This window comes from Xenopus laevis, chromosome 8L, assembly GCF_017654675.1.
Source record: "Xenopus laevis strain J_2021 chromosome 8L, Xenopus_laevis_v10.1, whole genome shotgun sequence".
Lineage (NCBI taxonomy): Eukaryota > Metazoa > Chordata > Amphibia > Anura > Pipidae > Xenopus > Xenopus laevis.
This window is the reverse complement of record NC_054385.1, coordinates 13,478,495-13,491,878: the sequence shown is the minus strand read 5'-3', so window position 1 is coordinate 13,491,878 and position 13,384 is coordinate 13,478,495. Positions and strand designations below refer to the sequence as shown.

General features: G+C 40.0%; 2 protein-coding genes across 2 annotated transcripts in view; one reads left to right on the top strand and one right to left on the bottom strand.

The window, feature by feature from the left end:
- Window positions 1-13,384, top strand: part of LOC108706216 (three prime repair exonuclease 2) — a 200,435-nt gene that overhangs the window by 118,329 nt on the left and 68,722 nt on the right. The gene's annotated exons all lie outside the window — the stretch shown is intronic.
- The window catches only part of LOC108704803 (extracellular matrix protein 2), a 28,049-nt gene that overhangs the window by 2,684 nt on the left and 11,981 nt on the right, over window positions 1-13,384 (bottom strand). The window contains exons 5-6 of the mRNA XM_041573216.1: window positions 11,954-12,086; window positions 8,572-8,729 (exon numbers count right to left, since the gene is read on the bottom strand). Coding sequence (XP_041429150.1) covers window positions 8,572-8,729; window positions 11,954-12,086 — 291 coding nt within the window. The remainder of the gene's footprint in view (window positions 1-8,571; window positions 8,730-11,953; window positions 12,087-13,384) is intronic.

Sequence of the window (13,384 nt, the reverse complement as noted above, 5' to 3'; positions counted from 1 at the left end):
CCATAAATTTTTAAAATTTAGCAGGAAGCTATTTGAGCTGGTTTATCCCTTGATTGGGGAAACCCTTCTTGAAAATAATTTTTCTTGAAACCTCAAGTATGGAATTATAATATTTCAACATTACAGCCAACAATAAACATCTGAATCAACATACAAGCTATTATCATGCTTCATATAGCAACAACACATTTACTTCTCCATCATTCACCCTCCCCCAGAGGAGTTTACAGTCTAAGGTCCTTATCACATTCTTACAACCAATCTTCAGATGGTGAACAATCTTATGTATTGTACTTCTACATCTACTGATGGCATCAGATTAGGTAAAACTGATATAAATACTGTTGGCATCTATGCATAGCATTAACCATCTTGCCTAGAGGTTAAACTAGTATTTTATAGGGATGCACCGAATCCAGTATTTTGGATTCGACCAAACTCCGAATCCTTCGCAAAAGATTCGGCCGAATACCGAACCGAATCCTAATTTGCATATGGTGGAAAGGGGAAAACATTTTTTACTTCCTTGTTTTGTGACAAAAAATCATGTGATTTCCCTCCCCTAATTTGCATATGAAAATTAGGATTAGGATTTGGTTTCGGCTGGGCGTAAGGATTTGGCTGAATCCAAATCCTACCAAAAAAGGCGGAATTCTGGCCGAATCTCAAACTGAATCCTGAATTCGGTGCATCCCTAGTATTTTATCTTCTAATAACTGTTATCCTACGGTCACTGATAACTTTCAAGCTTAGGACAGTTGTCCCATTTTGCGCATAATTCAGCATTTTTTTCCATTCCCTCTTTTAATTTCATTCATGGCATTTGTGATTTTAGATAAATAGAGTTTAATTGTGGTTTCAAAAGCCTCTAAAGCCACTAAAATCCGACCTCTAATAAATGGGCCTCCAATTGTGAAGAAGGGAATATTTTTGTCATACCCTCCAAGTGCAAGGGCAAGTGGTTTGATTCAGACACATTCCCAGTTATATGATTAACATCTCTTTAATTAAGTACTTATTGTTACTGAAAAAAGGTAATTCTACAATGTCATTGTTCAGTGAGTTTGGCATTAGTCCCAGTTTGTCCTGATGGAATGAAATGTTGGAGGAAGTTATTAAAGAGGTTCTTACATATTGTACGCTGTATTTTTAACTGAAGGAAAAACATATTTCTGACATTAGCCTAATTACCTAACATTGAACACAGACGTCTAGATGTTCATGACATCACTTGCCTGGAATCTCTGCTCTAATTGAAGTTTTTCATTTGTAAGAGAAGTATAAATTTTGCCTTTAGATGGTGAGATACGGCAGTGGCATCTGGCGCAGCTGGAACGACTTGAGTTCTGAGAAAGTCAAGAAACGGCTCTGTGTAGAGTTACAATCAAGATAGTTGTCTTGTCTCCTGGGACTAACAGGGTGTTCTTTTTTTCATTTACACACTGTATTTGTTCTCCTCAAGCATAACAATGGAAATGTCTCCATCATGTCAATATGTGGATGGTTTTAAAAGGAATGCACAAGAGGTCTCCTGTCATCTCTTATCTTCTGACATCTTCTTCCTTATTCTCCAACTTCCACCCAAATAATTCAAGCTTAGTACTACTAAAGGTAAAGTCTACTGTTCAGCAGCAAACATAGTTTCTGAGAGACTAATCTGTTTAGCAAAATACTACAGGCCCTTTGATACTCATATTTGGGAGGCGCAGGGCCCTATGTTTTCCACATCTGATGATGTCCCTTATATGCATAAGCAGTTCAACTGCAAAGCAATGGTCCTTCAATACATTCTGTTCAAATTGCCTGTCTTGATACTTTCTGGGTTCAACCCCGATTCAAGGAGAACTAAACCCTAAAAATGAATATGGCTAAAAATGCCATCTTTTATATGCTGAACTTTTTGCACCAGCCTAAAGTTTCAGCTTGTCAATAGCAGCAATGATCCAGGACTTCAAACTTGTCCCAGGGGCTCACCATCTTGGAAAGTGTCTGTGACACTCACATGCTCAGTGGGCTCTGAGCAGCTGTTGAGAAGCTAAGCTTAGGGCTCGTCACTAATTATCCAGAAGAAAATGAGCTTCCCCTGTAATATAAGCTGTTGCTACAGGGCTGATTATTAAATTCTGATGTTAATTGTACTGGTTTCTGTGCTGCCATGTAGTAATTATCTGTATTCATTACTAATCAGCCTTATATTGTGACATTTCTATTCTATGTGTACTGTATATTGTGAGTGGGTCCCTAAGCTCAGTAAGTGACAGCAGCACAGAGCATGTGCAGTGAATCAGCAGAAAAGAAGATGGGGAGCTACTGGGGCATCTTTGGGGGCACAAATCTTTACTGCTAAAGGGCTGTGGTTGCCTTGGGCTGGTACAGAAGCTTGAAATGTAATGTACAACATGTCTAGCTACTTCTTTAGTTAGGCTTTAGTTCTCTAACATTTGTTTCATCCTCCCAGTCTTGTTCAGGATAGGGATAATGATACCTACAATGCTACCATTAGTCACCCTGATTTCGTTTTTGGGAACATCTACCACAAATATTGAGGAGCTTGCAAAATCTGTCTGGCTTCGTTTGGGTGTATGTATGGCCTGCTCTTCTTCACCAAGCAGTAATATGTACTTTATGCTTCAAGTGAAACCGTTATTGTGGAACTTTCTCCGGCCAAAACAATGAAATTCTTACAAAACGTTTTTGGGGGGTTTTTTCACATTTTTGGGGCTGAAAAGGTCTTTGGTATATGGGGCTTTTGATGACCACTGCAATCAGGCAGAATAAAAAAATGGATGTCAAAATACACCCCTCTGCATCTCATTTGCTTCCTATAGGGCAGTAATCCCCAACCAGTAGCTCATGAGCAACATGTTGCTCTCCATTCTTATTGCTGTTGCTCCCAGTGGCCTCATAGTGCCCATTTTGAAATTCCTGGTTTAAATTCAAGTTGTGGAGGTATAAAGGTTTACGCCAACAAAGCCTCCCGTAGGCTAGCAGTCCACATGGTGGTACCAAGTAGACTATTACAGTCCTTGTTTGGCATCCCCAAGGATTTTTTTTCTTACTTATGTGGCTACCCAGCAGTTTTTTCATTTGGCTGTGGCTCGCAGGTAAAAAGTTTGGGGACCCCTGCTATAGGGTATCATTGCACTTACAGTTGGACCTTCACTCTGAAACACTAACTCTGTCATTCTAGAGTGGAGGTACCTCAGCTGTTTACCCTAGAGCTCAACGGGTGATAGGCTAAAAGAAGCATTATGACTACCATTGTTTTTTCCGCCTAATGAAAGCACCAGTCAAAACTCCCTATGTGCCATTTGCTTAAGACGGATGTAAAGTCTGAGCTCTGGCACACAACAGGGAAAACACAGTGGTACCCATAGTATAAGGGGAATGAGGGCAAGTATAATATTTATTTATGCCGTCAGCTCAGCTCACAACCAGAAATAAGACAAATGTCTGTTTTTAGGAATCTGTGGTGATTCCACTTACTTAAAGCACACATTAATGTCTGAAAGCATTGGCTCTGAGCTTCCTCTGGTGAGACACTGAAGGAGACACTGCTATAATTATCGCTAACACACTTGAATTTCTCCACTTTCCAAAGAAAACTGCTAAAGACATTCTTGAGATAAAAAGAATAAGCCTGTGCGCTGATTTTCTGGATGGGGCACCCAATTCTTGTGGTTTCTGAAATTTCACATGCCTGCAATTGTTCTTCTTCCTACACGTGTACATGTATCGGAAAAACATATAATTATACAGACTTATAGCCCTGGAACACAGCAATCTCCAGGGGTCACAAGAGAAAGCAAGCAAGGAAAACTGCAAGGCTAAAACTATTCCCAATCTTGCTTTTAGTACTAAATTACAGATGTTAAAGCAGAGGGGGGTAAAAAAAGAGGTTTCTCCTGCAAGGCCCCAGGAGTATGTTAGAATTAAAGATACTGGTCTGAAACAGTTGCAGCCTGAAGACAATCATCCTTGGAATTTGCAAAGCTTTTCTTTTCGCTATACGACTGATATAGTCCAAATGCTTTAATAGGTTTATTTAAGAGGGGTAAATGCTCTTTAAAATGGGAACTAGGGGGTTGGCATGTAAAACATGTTAGTGCTGACAGTGAGAGTTGAGCTCTAAATAACTTCAGCCAGAGTGGCAATATTACAAGCCGCAATATAATCCTGATCATGGGGCAAAAACAACTTATCAGGCACGTCAATCTCAAGAAAGGTTTCACCAAAAATGATGATCCGAAACTGAAAACAACATAGACCACCCAATGACTTGATTCTACACAAATATGGAGGTCATCAAGTCATTTGGACTGTCTATTAAACCAGTGGAATTTAGTAATTTAGTAATCATATGTGATGGTCAGGTTAAATATTACAGAAGCTGGTGCATGACTGACCAAATATCAACTACCATTACTGAGTTTAAGTTTTAGGGCATTGTAGTAAATATATAAGCGACGTTTTGACAATGATAAGGATTATTAAAATTTGGAAACCGTTGTGCAACCTAGGGTTTGATTTAGAATTATTGACATAAGCTTCTTTTAATTATCATGCTCTACAAATGTGAAATATTGTGTTGCTGTTGAGAAGTTCTTGGTATTATTCAAGATATTAAGTTCCTCGCCTCTAACAGCATGGCAACCGTAGCATAGATATAGCCCCACTACTATTATTTGACAATAATTAGCTTGTTAGTTAAACATCCTAACCATGATTGGAAATGGACCAGTGTAATTTGGTCATCATATGTGGCAAACAGGTTAAATATTAGAGAAATTGGTTCATGGACCAACTGCCAATTTCTGTTACTATAAATTCTACGGGGCAGATTTATCAAGGTTCGAAGTGAATTAGAGGGAAAAAAATTCGAAATTCAAAGTAATTTTTTGGATACTTCAACCATCGAATAGGATACTATGACTTCGAATTTACTTTGATTTGAAGTAAAAATCGTTTGAATATTCGACCATTCGATAATCGAAGTACTGTCTCTTAAAAAAAAAACTTCGACTTCAATAGTTCACCAAATTAAACCTGCCGAAGTGCTATGTTAGCCTATCGGGACCTTCTAATGCATTTTTTGTAGTCAAAGAAAAATCGTTCGATCGATCGCTGAAATCGTTCGAACCATTCGATCCGAACGATTTTACTTCGACCGAGGGATACCCAAATTCGCTGAAAAAACTTCGAATTCGAATCCAAAGTATTTTAATTCGATGGTCGAATTTCGAAGTATTTTTATCTTCGAAATTCGACCCTTGATAAATCTGCCCCTTGAAGTTTCTAAGGCATATATACAGTAGCCATGATATTTTAGAAAAGCTACAAATAGGGCTGCCATATTTTTATTCTGGACTCTCCCGGCTGACAAATAAGGAGTGGAGGTCGTGCTTGGATATGACAGAGTCATTGTGTTACAGGGGTGGAGTTGAAATGTTGTGGGGCTAATGCAAAAATGGATGGAGCAGGGTAGATTTGGTGAGTACGCAGGATTTTGGGGCATAGCAGGGGAGAGAGTGAATTTGGGGCATTGGATGTGATCCAGGGATGGAACAACTAGGGATTACAAATCTCCTAATCAGTACATTGCTGGTAAATTTGTAATACTAGCCCCGGCCTTTGCTGGTACTTTACGGGCTTGGCTAGTAAAACACTGGCCAGGTGGCAACCCTGCCTGCAACCTGCATTTTAAAGATGAAGATTATCAAAAATTGCAATTTGTTTTACCACCCATTTGATTTAGAATGACATAATCGTTTTTTTTAATTATTAAAGCCAGCAAATCAAATGCATCATATTATTGTTGGAAGTCTTCAAGATATTGACTACCCACCTCAAACAGCAAGTCAGCCATGGCAATAGGTAGATCATCTCCCCCACCTATTATCTGGCAAGCCACTTAAAATATAGATTCCCTAACCATAAACGGACAAAGCTCCTTCACGTCATTCACGTCGATAGTTACAAGCACATCTTTGCTGGCAATTTATAGGGAGGGTGAAAAACCAGTTTAACAAAGACATATTTAGTTCCACCGCATCTTAATCCAAAGACATTTCCCTGGAATACTGACGGCTGCAAAGGGTATTGTACATTTACTTTTCCGTTCAGAATTGCCTACGCTGTGCTCTACAAATGCCAGCATGCTGAAAGAGTCCCCTGTATTTCAATGTTCCAATAAATAAAAAGTAAAATACTGACACTCAGACATGACACAGAAAACCCCATCAGGGCTTATTAACTTAGCCTTTTCTTTTTCCCTGCAGGAAGTAATGATCTGCATGTATTCCTGTTGTTATTTTCCCTTTTAACTTGTGCAGACTGGATGGCAGGGTTGATCTTGTCCCTGTATAAGTCTTTGTAAGGTTAGGTTAGTAGGATTGTGCTGTACCCAATGCAGAACACCGCTTTTATATACCTTCAAACATTTGATGTTTATTAAAGGCTGACCCTGATAGTTTGGCTATAAGGGCTTCCCACTCCAACAAGCCTATAATTGAGAGAGTTCTTTGTGTTCATATAACTACAACCTCAGCCAAAAGGTCAATCTTTTTTCTCTCCTTTACTATGTGCCCTGCAGCATACATGAAGGTGGAGTAACTAGTGCAATAAAGAACGCTTCAGGTAGTGGATATTTGATGGAAATATGGTCATTCTTGAACAAATCATCAGCCCCCTGACACACGTCTGAAACCATAGTGATCACCTTCTTGAACAATGTCTGATCAGGACTTATTTAGACAGGTATGAAACCACTGGTTTAGGACCACGTCACACTCTGTGTGTGCCAACAGCATTTCACTAGCCCTTATGGTGATCCAATCCCTGGGCTATGACTATATATACTTGGGTCAATCCACTACTTGTCCCACAATGTTCGTTTTAAGGATGAACATTGAATTGCACTGTACTCTGTACTAATCTAAACTTATTTTGATATCCTTTGATTCAAGGTGGGACATTCTGCTGGTTCAGGACGACATATGTTTATGTGAAATGCAGCCAACACCACGTCACTGGTAATTGAATCTAGTGATGTGCAGGTAACCCTTACCTGGTCCTACCAGCTTGGTGCTAACCAACCAATTTTAGTGATATTTTGTTGATCTGGATTTGTCCAACTGTCTTGTTGACCCATGCATCCCTAATCCAAACACTGAACTAATACGTAAATATTTTGGTCAGCCCATTGCTTCATCTGCTTTAGCCATGAATGGTATTTTCTTGTTAAAGGAGAAGGAAAGGCGTTTACCACTTGGTGGTGCCAAATGTAAAGCACCCTCAAGTGTATGTATTTACTTATCTGAAATCCCGGACCAGTGCTCCTATCAGCAGAAAACTGCACCGGCCCGGGGTTATTCCAGTGAGCACCACAAAGCGCTCCTCTTCTAGCCTCTTCTGCGCATTAGAGTGAAAAGCGGAACTTTAACTTAAAAGCTGGCTTTTTTCATTAGACTGTGCATTCATCTGCTCCAGGAAATTTGAAGAAAGAAGAAACCAGAAGAGGATCACTCCATGGTGCTCACTGGAATAACCCCGGGCCGGTGCAGTTTTCTGCTGATAGGAGCACCGGCCTGGGGTTTCAGGTAAGTCAATAAAATCACTTGGGGTGCCTAACATTTGGTACCCCCAAGTGGTAAACGACTTTCCTTCTCCTTTAAAGGAAAGTATGGTTCAGAATTAACCTTGTATAGGTACTGGATCTGTTATCCGGAAACCTGCTATCCAGAAAGCTCCAAATTACAGATAGGCGGTCTCCATAGACTCCATTTTATCCAAATTTTTCAAAAATGATTTCCTTTTTTAATGCCATAATAAAACAGTACTTTGTACTTGATCCCAACTAAGATATAATTAATCCTTATTGGAAGCAAACCCAGCCTATTGGGTTTATTTAGTGTTTACATGGTGTTCTAGTTGACATAAGGTATGAAGATCCAAATTACAGAAAGATAAATTATCTGGGAACCCTAGGTCCTGTGCATTCTGGCTAATTCAGTCCACGCCTGTGGAATGCTATAATAATCTAAGAAGCTATTTTGAATATGCAGGCCTTAATTTGTATATTCTCCTCATGTCTACGTGGGTTTCCTCCATGTACTCTGGTTTCCTCCAAAACTCCAAAAACTTACATACAGGTTCATTGGTTCTTGATAAAACTGACCCTAGTGTGTGTGATGTGCTAGGAACTTAGGCTGTAAGCTCCACTAAGGTAGGGACTGATGTAAGTGATTAATAATCTCTGTAAAATCATAAATATATAAATAACAAATAATAATAATGAAGCCATTCAAAAATAATTAGAAAAAAAATCAGAGCACTTGCAATTACTTTTGAGTTAAAACCTGTGCTACTGCGGGCAACAAATCCTCCCAAAGTTCTTTGGACTTGGAAATCGAAGCACCACAATTTCCCACCAGTCAATTTCTTTATTGCCAGTGGGAAAGCATTTCGGGGAGATTTGTTGTCCACAGAAGCGGCAAATCTCCCCATGGGCCAATAGCCTAAAAGCAGCACATTGAATTCAATAGCTTATAGCTTAGCAAGTGAATATGTTACCTGCAGAGATGCCGGTAGCCCAGACGGGATCGCTCGGAATTGATTGCGGTCTAGCCGTAAATAGATCAGCTTCTTCAAGGGCTTGAAAGACAATGGGTTGACGTTGCCATCATGAAAATGATTCCCTTCCAATTCAAGCGTCAGCAAGTTGCTCAGCCCTGTTAATAAATAGTGTAAAAGTACAGTGACACAGCCATTCTTTAAACTCCCTCCACCACATTCTTTTTATTTGTCATACTGGATCCCAATAGCAAGTTGGAAAAATGTGCAGCACTCTGTTGGGCATTATGTCACCCTTAATGTTCATCCAATGGGGGAGAACTGCCCCATTGGATGAACAGGTGTTACACGAGCTCTTTTATGGACACATGGTCCTATTGATGAGCAGGTGCCATACATGCAATTATAAAGGGGAATGCCCTATTGATGAGCAGGTGATCAGTTGTGGATGAGCAGGCAACACACATGGAGTTTTATAGATGAACTGTCCTATCAATGAGCAGGCAACACACATGCCGTTTTATAGATGAATAGTCTTACCAATGAGCCCACAACACACATGCAGTTTTAGAGATGAACTGTCTTACCAATGAGCATGCAACACACATGCAGTTTTATAGATGAACTGTCCTATCAATGAGCAGACAACACACATGTCGTTTTATAGATGAACTGTCCTATCAATGAGCAAGCAACACAAATGCAGTTTTATAGATGAATAGTCTTACCAATGAGCCCACAACACACATGCAGTTTTAGAGATGAACTGTCTTACTAATGAGCAGGCAACACACGTGCAGTTTTATAGATGAACTGTCTAACCAATGAGCAGGCAAGACACACATCGTTTTATAGATGAACTGTCCTATCAATGAGCAGACAACACACATGCAGTTTTATAGATGAACTGTCCTATCAATGAGCAGACAACACACATACAGTTTTATAGATGAACTGTCCTATCAATGAGCAGGCAACACACATGCCGTTTTAAGATGAACTGTCTTAACAATGAGTAGGCAACACACATACAGTTTAATAGATCATCTGCCCTAGAGATGAGCCGGTGCAGTACATGCAAGTTATGGATGGCGCTGTATATACAGTTTTATGGAGCAAGTATTCTTCTGCTGAGCCGGCACCAAATGCATTTTGTATAAGAAATTTTGTATTGACACATCACACATATGACTGCTTTAATATATAATAACTTATGAATACTGTGTATCTCAGCTTTTTCTCCAAGTCTATAAGGAATGCCGTTCCTGGAGTCCAAACCCCTTATTTGTAGCGTTACAAATGGGAAATCTGCCCAGATGATGCTCCTTTTCCTGTTGCACAATACGACAGCAAGGCATGCAATATTTTTCTATTACACCCTGCATCCGCTGTATCATGTGCACGTGTGATATCACGGGTTTCTCAAGATCCAGGCCAACAAGAGCTCAAGTATATGATCTGTCCTCGTGTTCAGACACTTTGTAGTGATGATTACAGCAACCTGAGATTTACTGCCTTCCACTTAAACCTCTGCCTTTGCTCTTTGTTTTGCTGAGGCCGCTCTTAGCTAAATGTACCAGAAAACAACAGACTGTAGTGGTCACATAAAAGCTATTTTCCATACATTGGCTGACTATATGATTTATAATGTCTCGTGCTGTTTTATGTTCCCTTGTCAGATGACTGGCTCAGTTGTTTAAGGTCAGTGCTACTTAACATAACCTGGCCAAGGACGGGCCTAGATATCAGGACCCTAATTACAACCTATTCATCTTCTTAGTAAACATCTTTTATCTATCCTCATTTGCTTTCTGTTCTTCATTTCCTTGGCCTGCATTATTTCCCTCTCCTTTAGCATTGGTATGTTTCTCTGCTCCCCAGAGGCATATTTTATCTCGGTCTAGACCTGCTTACTTATGTGGCTGAATGATGTGCTCTTTTAGGGATGGTAGATGGACCACTAACATACCCCCCCGAGACTTCATGAATACAACGCTGCTGAATTCTGGCAGCCCTATATTCATGGGCCGGATGCAGGCGTCTGTGCACTATTTTGTATTGTAAAGACCTGCGGCAATCTGGAATGAAACTCTGTAGGTGCCTTTTATCTGCCAAATACAAATATATTAAGTAGTCAGGGTCAGACTGGGCCAGTGAGTGGGACAACAGGAAAATAATCCAGTGGACCCCAGACCCAATCCCTTGCCGCTGCCCCTGACCCCTGAACCTGGCCCCCATTGTGGCTACTAGAAGAAAAAGGAATGCGTGGTGGTGCCGGAGGGGGGTTGCAGCTCGGGCAGGGGCCCAGAGAGGGCTTTGCGGCTAGGGTAGGGGACTCTATAGAGAGCAGTTGCCCACAAGTCAATCATAAGAAAATCATAGGGGAGTAGGCAAGGATGCACCAGCTGTGTTGTGTCGAAGTATCTTTATGTTGTATTCAATATTTGAGTTATACACTGGAGAATTAACAAAAGAAGCCAGGGAGTTCAGGAGGGCTCAGTGTCCGGATTGAGGCATTTTTGAAAATCTTTGAGCAACGTTGGTGTACCCTTCCTATGATACGTGGTACTGGGGGACCCTAAGAAGATTTGCTCTGTGGCACTGATAGACCACTGATGAATATCAATAAAAATAAATAATGTTGAATGCATACAGTAAGCCAGTGATCCCCAACCATTGGCTCACGAGCAACATGTTGCTAAACAATCCCTTGGATGTTGCTTCCATTGTCCTCAAAGTAGATGTCTGTTTTTTGTTCGGCAGTATACCTGTTTCTTATGCAACCAAAACTTGCCTCCAAGCCAGGAATCCAGAGTCTCATTGCTGCCAGTCCACATATAGGCTACCAAATAGCCAATCACAGCACTTATTTGAAACCCCCCAGGACATTTTCATGCTGGTGTTGCACCCCCAACTCTTTTTACATATGAATGTGGCTCACAGGTTAAAAAGGTTGGGACCCCTGCAATAAGCCATACCCTCATATCTCACTGGTTACATATCCCTCTACTGCAGGGGTCCCCAACTTTTTTGATCCGTGACCAACATTCAGATGTAAAGAGAGTTGGGGAGCAACACAAGCATGAAACAAGTTCCTGGGTGTAGCCAAATAAGGGCTGTGATTGGCTATTGATGGCCCCCATGTGGACTGGCAGTCTACAGGAGGCTCTATTTTGCAATACATCTGGTTTTTATGCAACCAAAACTTGCCTCCAAGCCAGGAATTTAAAAATAAGCACCTGATTTGAGGCCACTGAGAGCAACATCCAAGGAGCTGGGGAGCAATATGTTGCTCACGATCACTGTTCTACTGGGATGTTAAAAATGAGTTCCCTCTGGCACTCATAGGTTTCCAAGCTGCAACATTCATTGGGTTCCTTACCCCGAAAGCTGTGCTTGTCCAGTTCCTTGAGTTCATTGTCATTGACCTTCAGTTCTTGAAGGGATGGAGGCAGAAATGGGAGCAGAGTCAGGCGGTTTCCATCCAGGTTAAGACGTTTCAGCTTTGTCAGATTCTGTAAAATTGTTACAATATTTCAAGATTTGGCACATATTTCATATAATTGGTAATAATTGAAGGGGTGGTTCACCTTTACGTTAACTTCTAGTATATAATAGAATGGCCAATGCTAAGCAATTTTTTAATTGGTCTTCATTATTTATTTTCTATTAATTTGCCTTCTTCTTCTGACTCTTTCCAGCTTTCAAATGGGAGTCACTGACCCCATCTAAAAAACAAATGCTCTGTAAGGCTACAAATGTATTGTTATTGCTACTTTTTATTACACATCTTTCTATTCAGGCCCTTTCCTATTGATATTCCAGAAAATTTGTCATTGAAAAATCGATTTTGAATCTAAATTGTCGCGCGTCAAAATTATTCGGACGCCTGTTGACTTTAATGCATTTGGACAAAATAGATGCGCGTATTAAAAAAATTCCCGCGGGCATCGAAATTTACACGCGTCAAAATTATTTTGATGCCCGTTGACGTCAAAGCGTTTCGTGAATTCTTTGCCGTTTCGCGGAAACGACAAATTCGCCCATCACTATTCATTGGTTAATCACTCTATTTATGGTGCACTTGAGTATTATGCAGATGTTCATACTTTGTTTTCCCATTAGAACCATCACTCCTATCATCTTCTGTGGAACATTCCTACCATTCAGCCGACTAAAGACTCTTTAATAAATCCAAAACTTGATTTATTTTGACTCCTTTCCACTCCTTCTCTTTGTTTTATAAGAAACTTGGGGAACTCTTGGAAGCACTTTTTTCGTGTCCATTACCACTTACAATAACCATTGGGTAATTATGCAACTATTTATTTTCATAATAAAGAAGGCCAGAGGATATAAAAGTATATTAAGATAAATGGTACCAAGGGAATTAATGAAATCATTTGTTTAAATCTGGGGACTGGGCTTTTTCATTGAAGTCTGTATTTAATATTTGGATTTATATGAGACCAGAGGAAACCTTTCCCCTTTCAAAAGATTTCTTAAAACACATTTATTTAGAGATGCTTATACTTATACAGTTAAGCTACCAAATGCAATACCATATACTACACATCTCACTCTCTTCAACTTTGTATCGGTTACTGATTGCTTTGTTTGTAATTCTTTATATTCTTTGTATAAACCCATTTATTTTACAGGGCAACAGAGTTACCATATACTACAGATCTTACTCCAACTTTGTATCGGTTACTGATTGCTATGTTTGTAATTCTTTATATTCTTTTGATAAACCCATTTATTTTACAGGGCAACAGAGTGACCATATACTACAGATCTTACTCCAACTTTG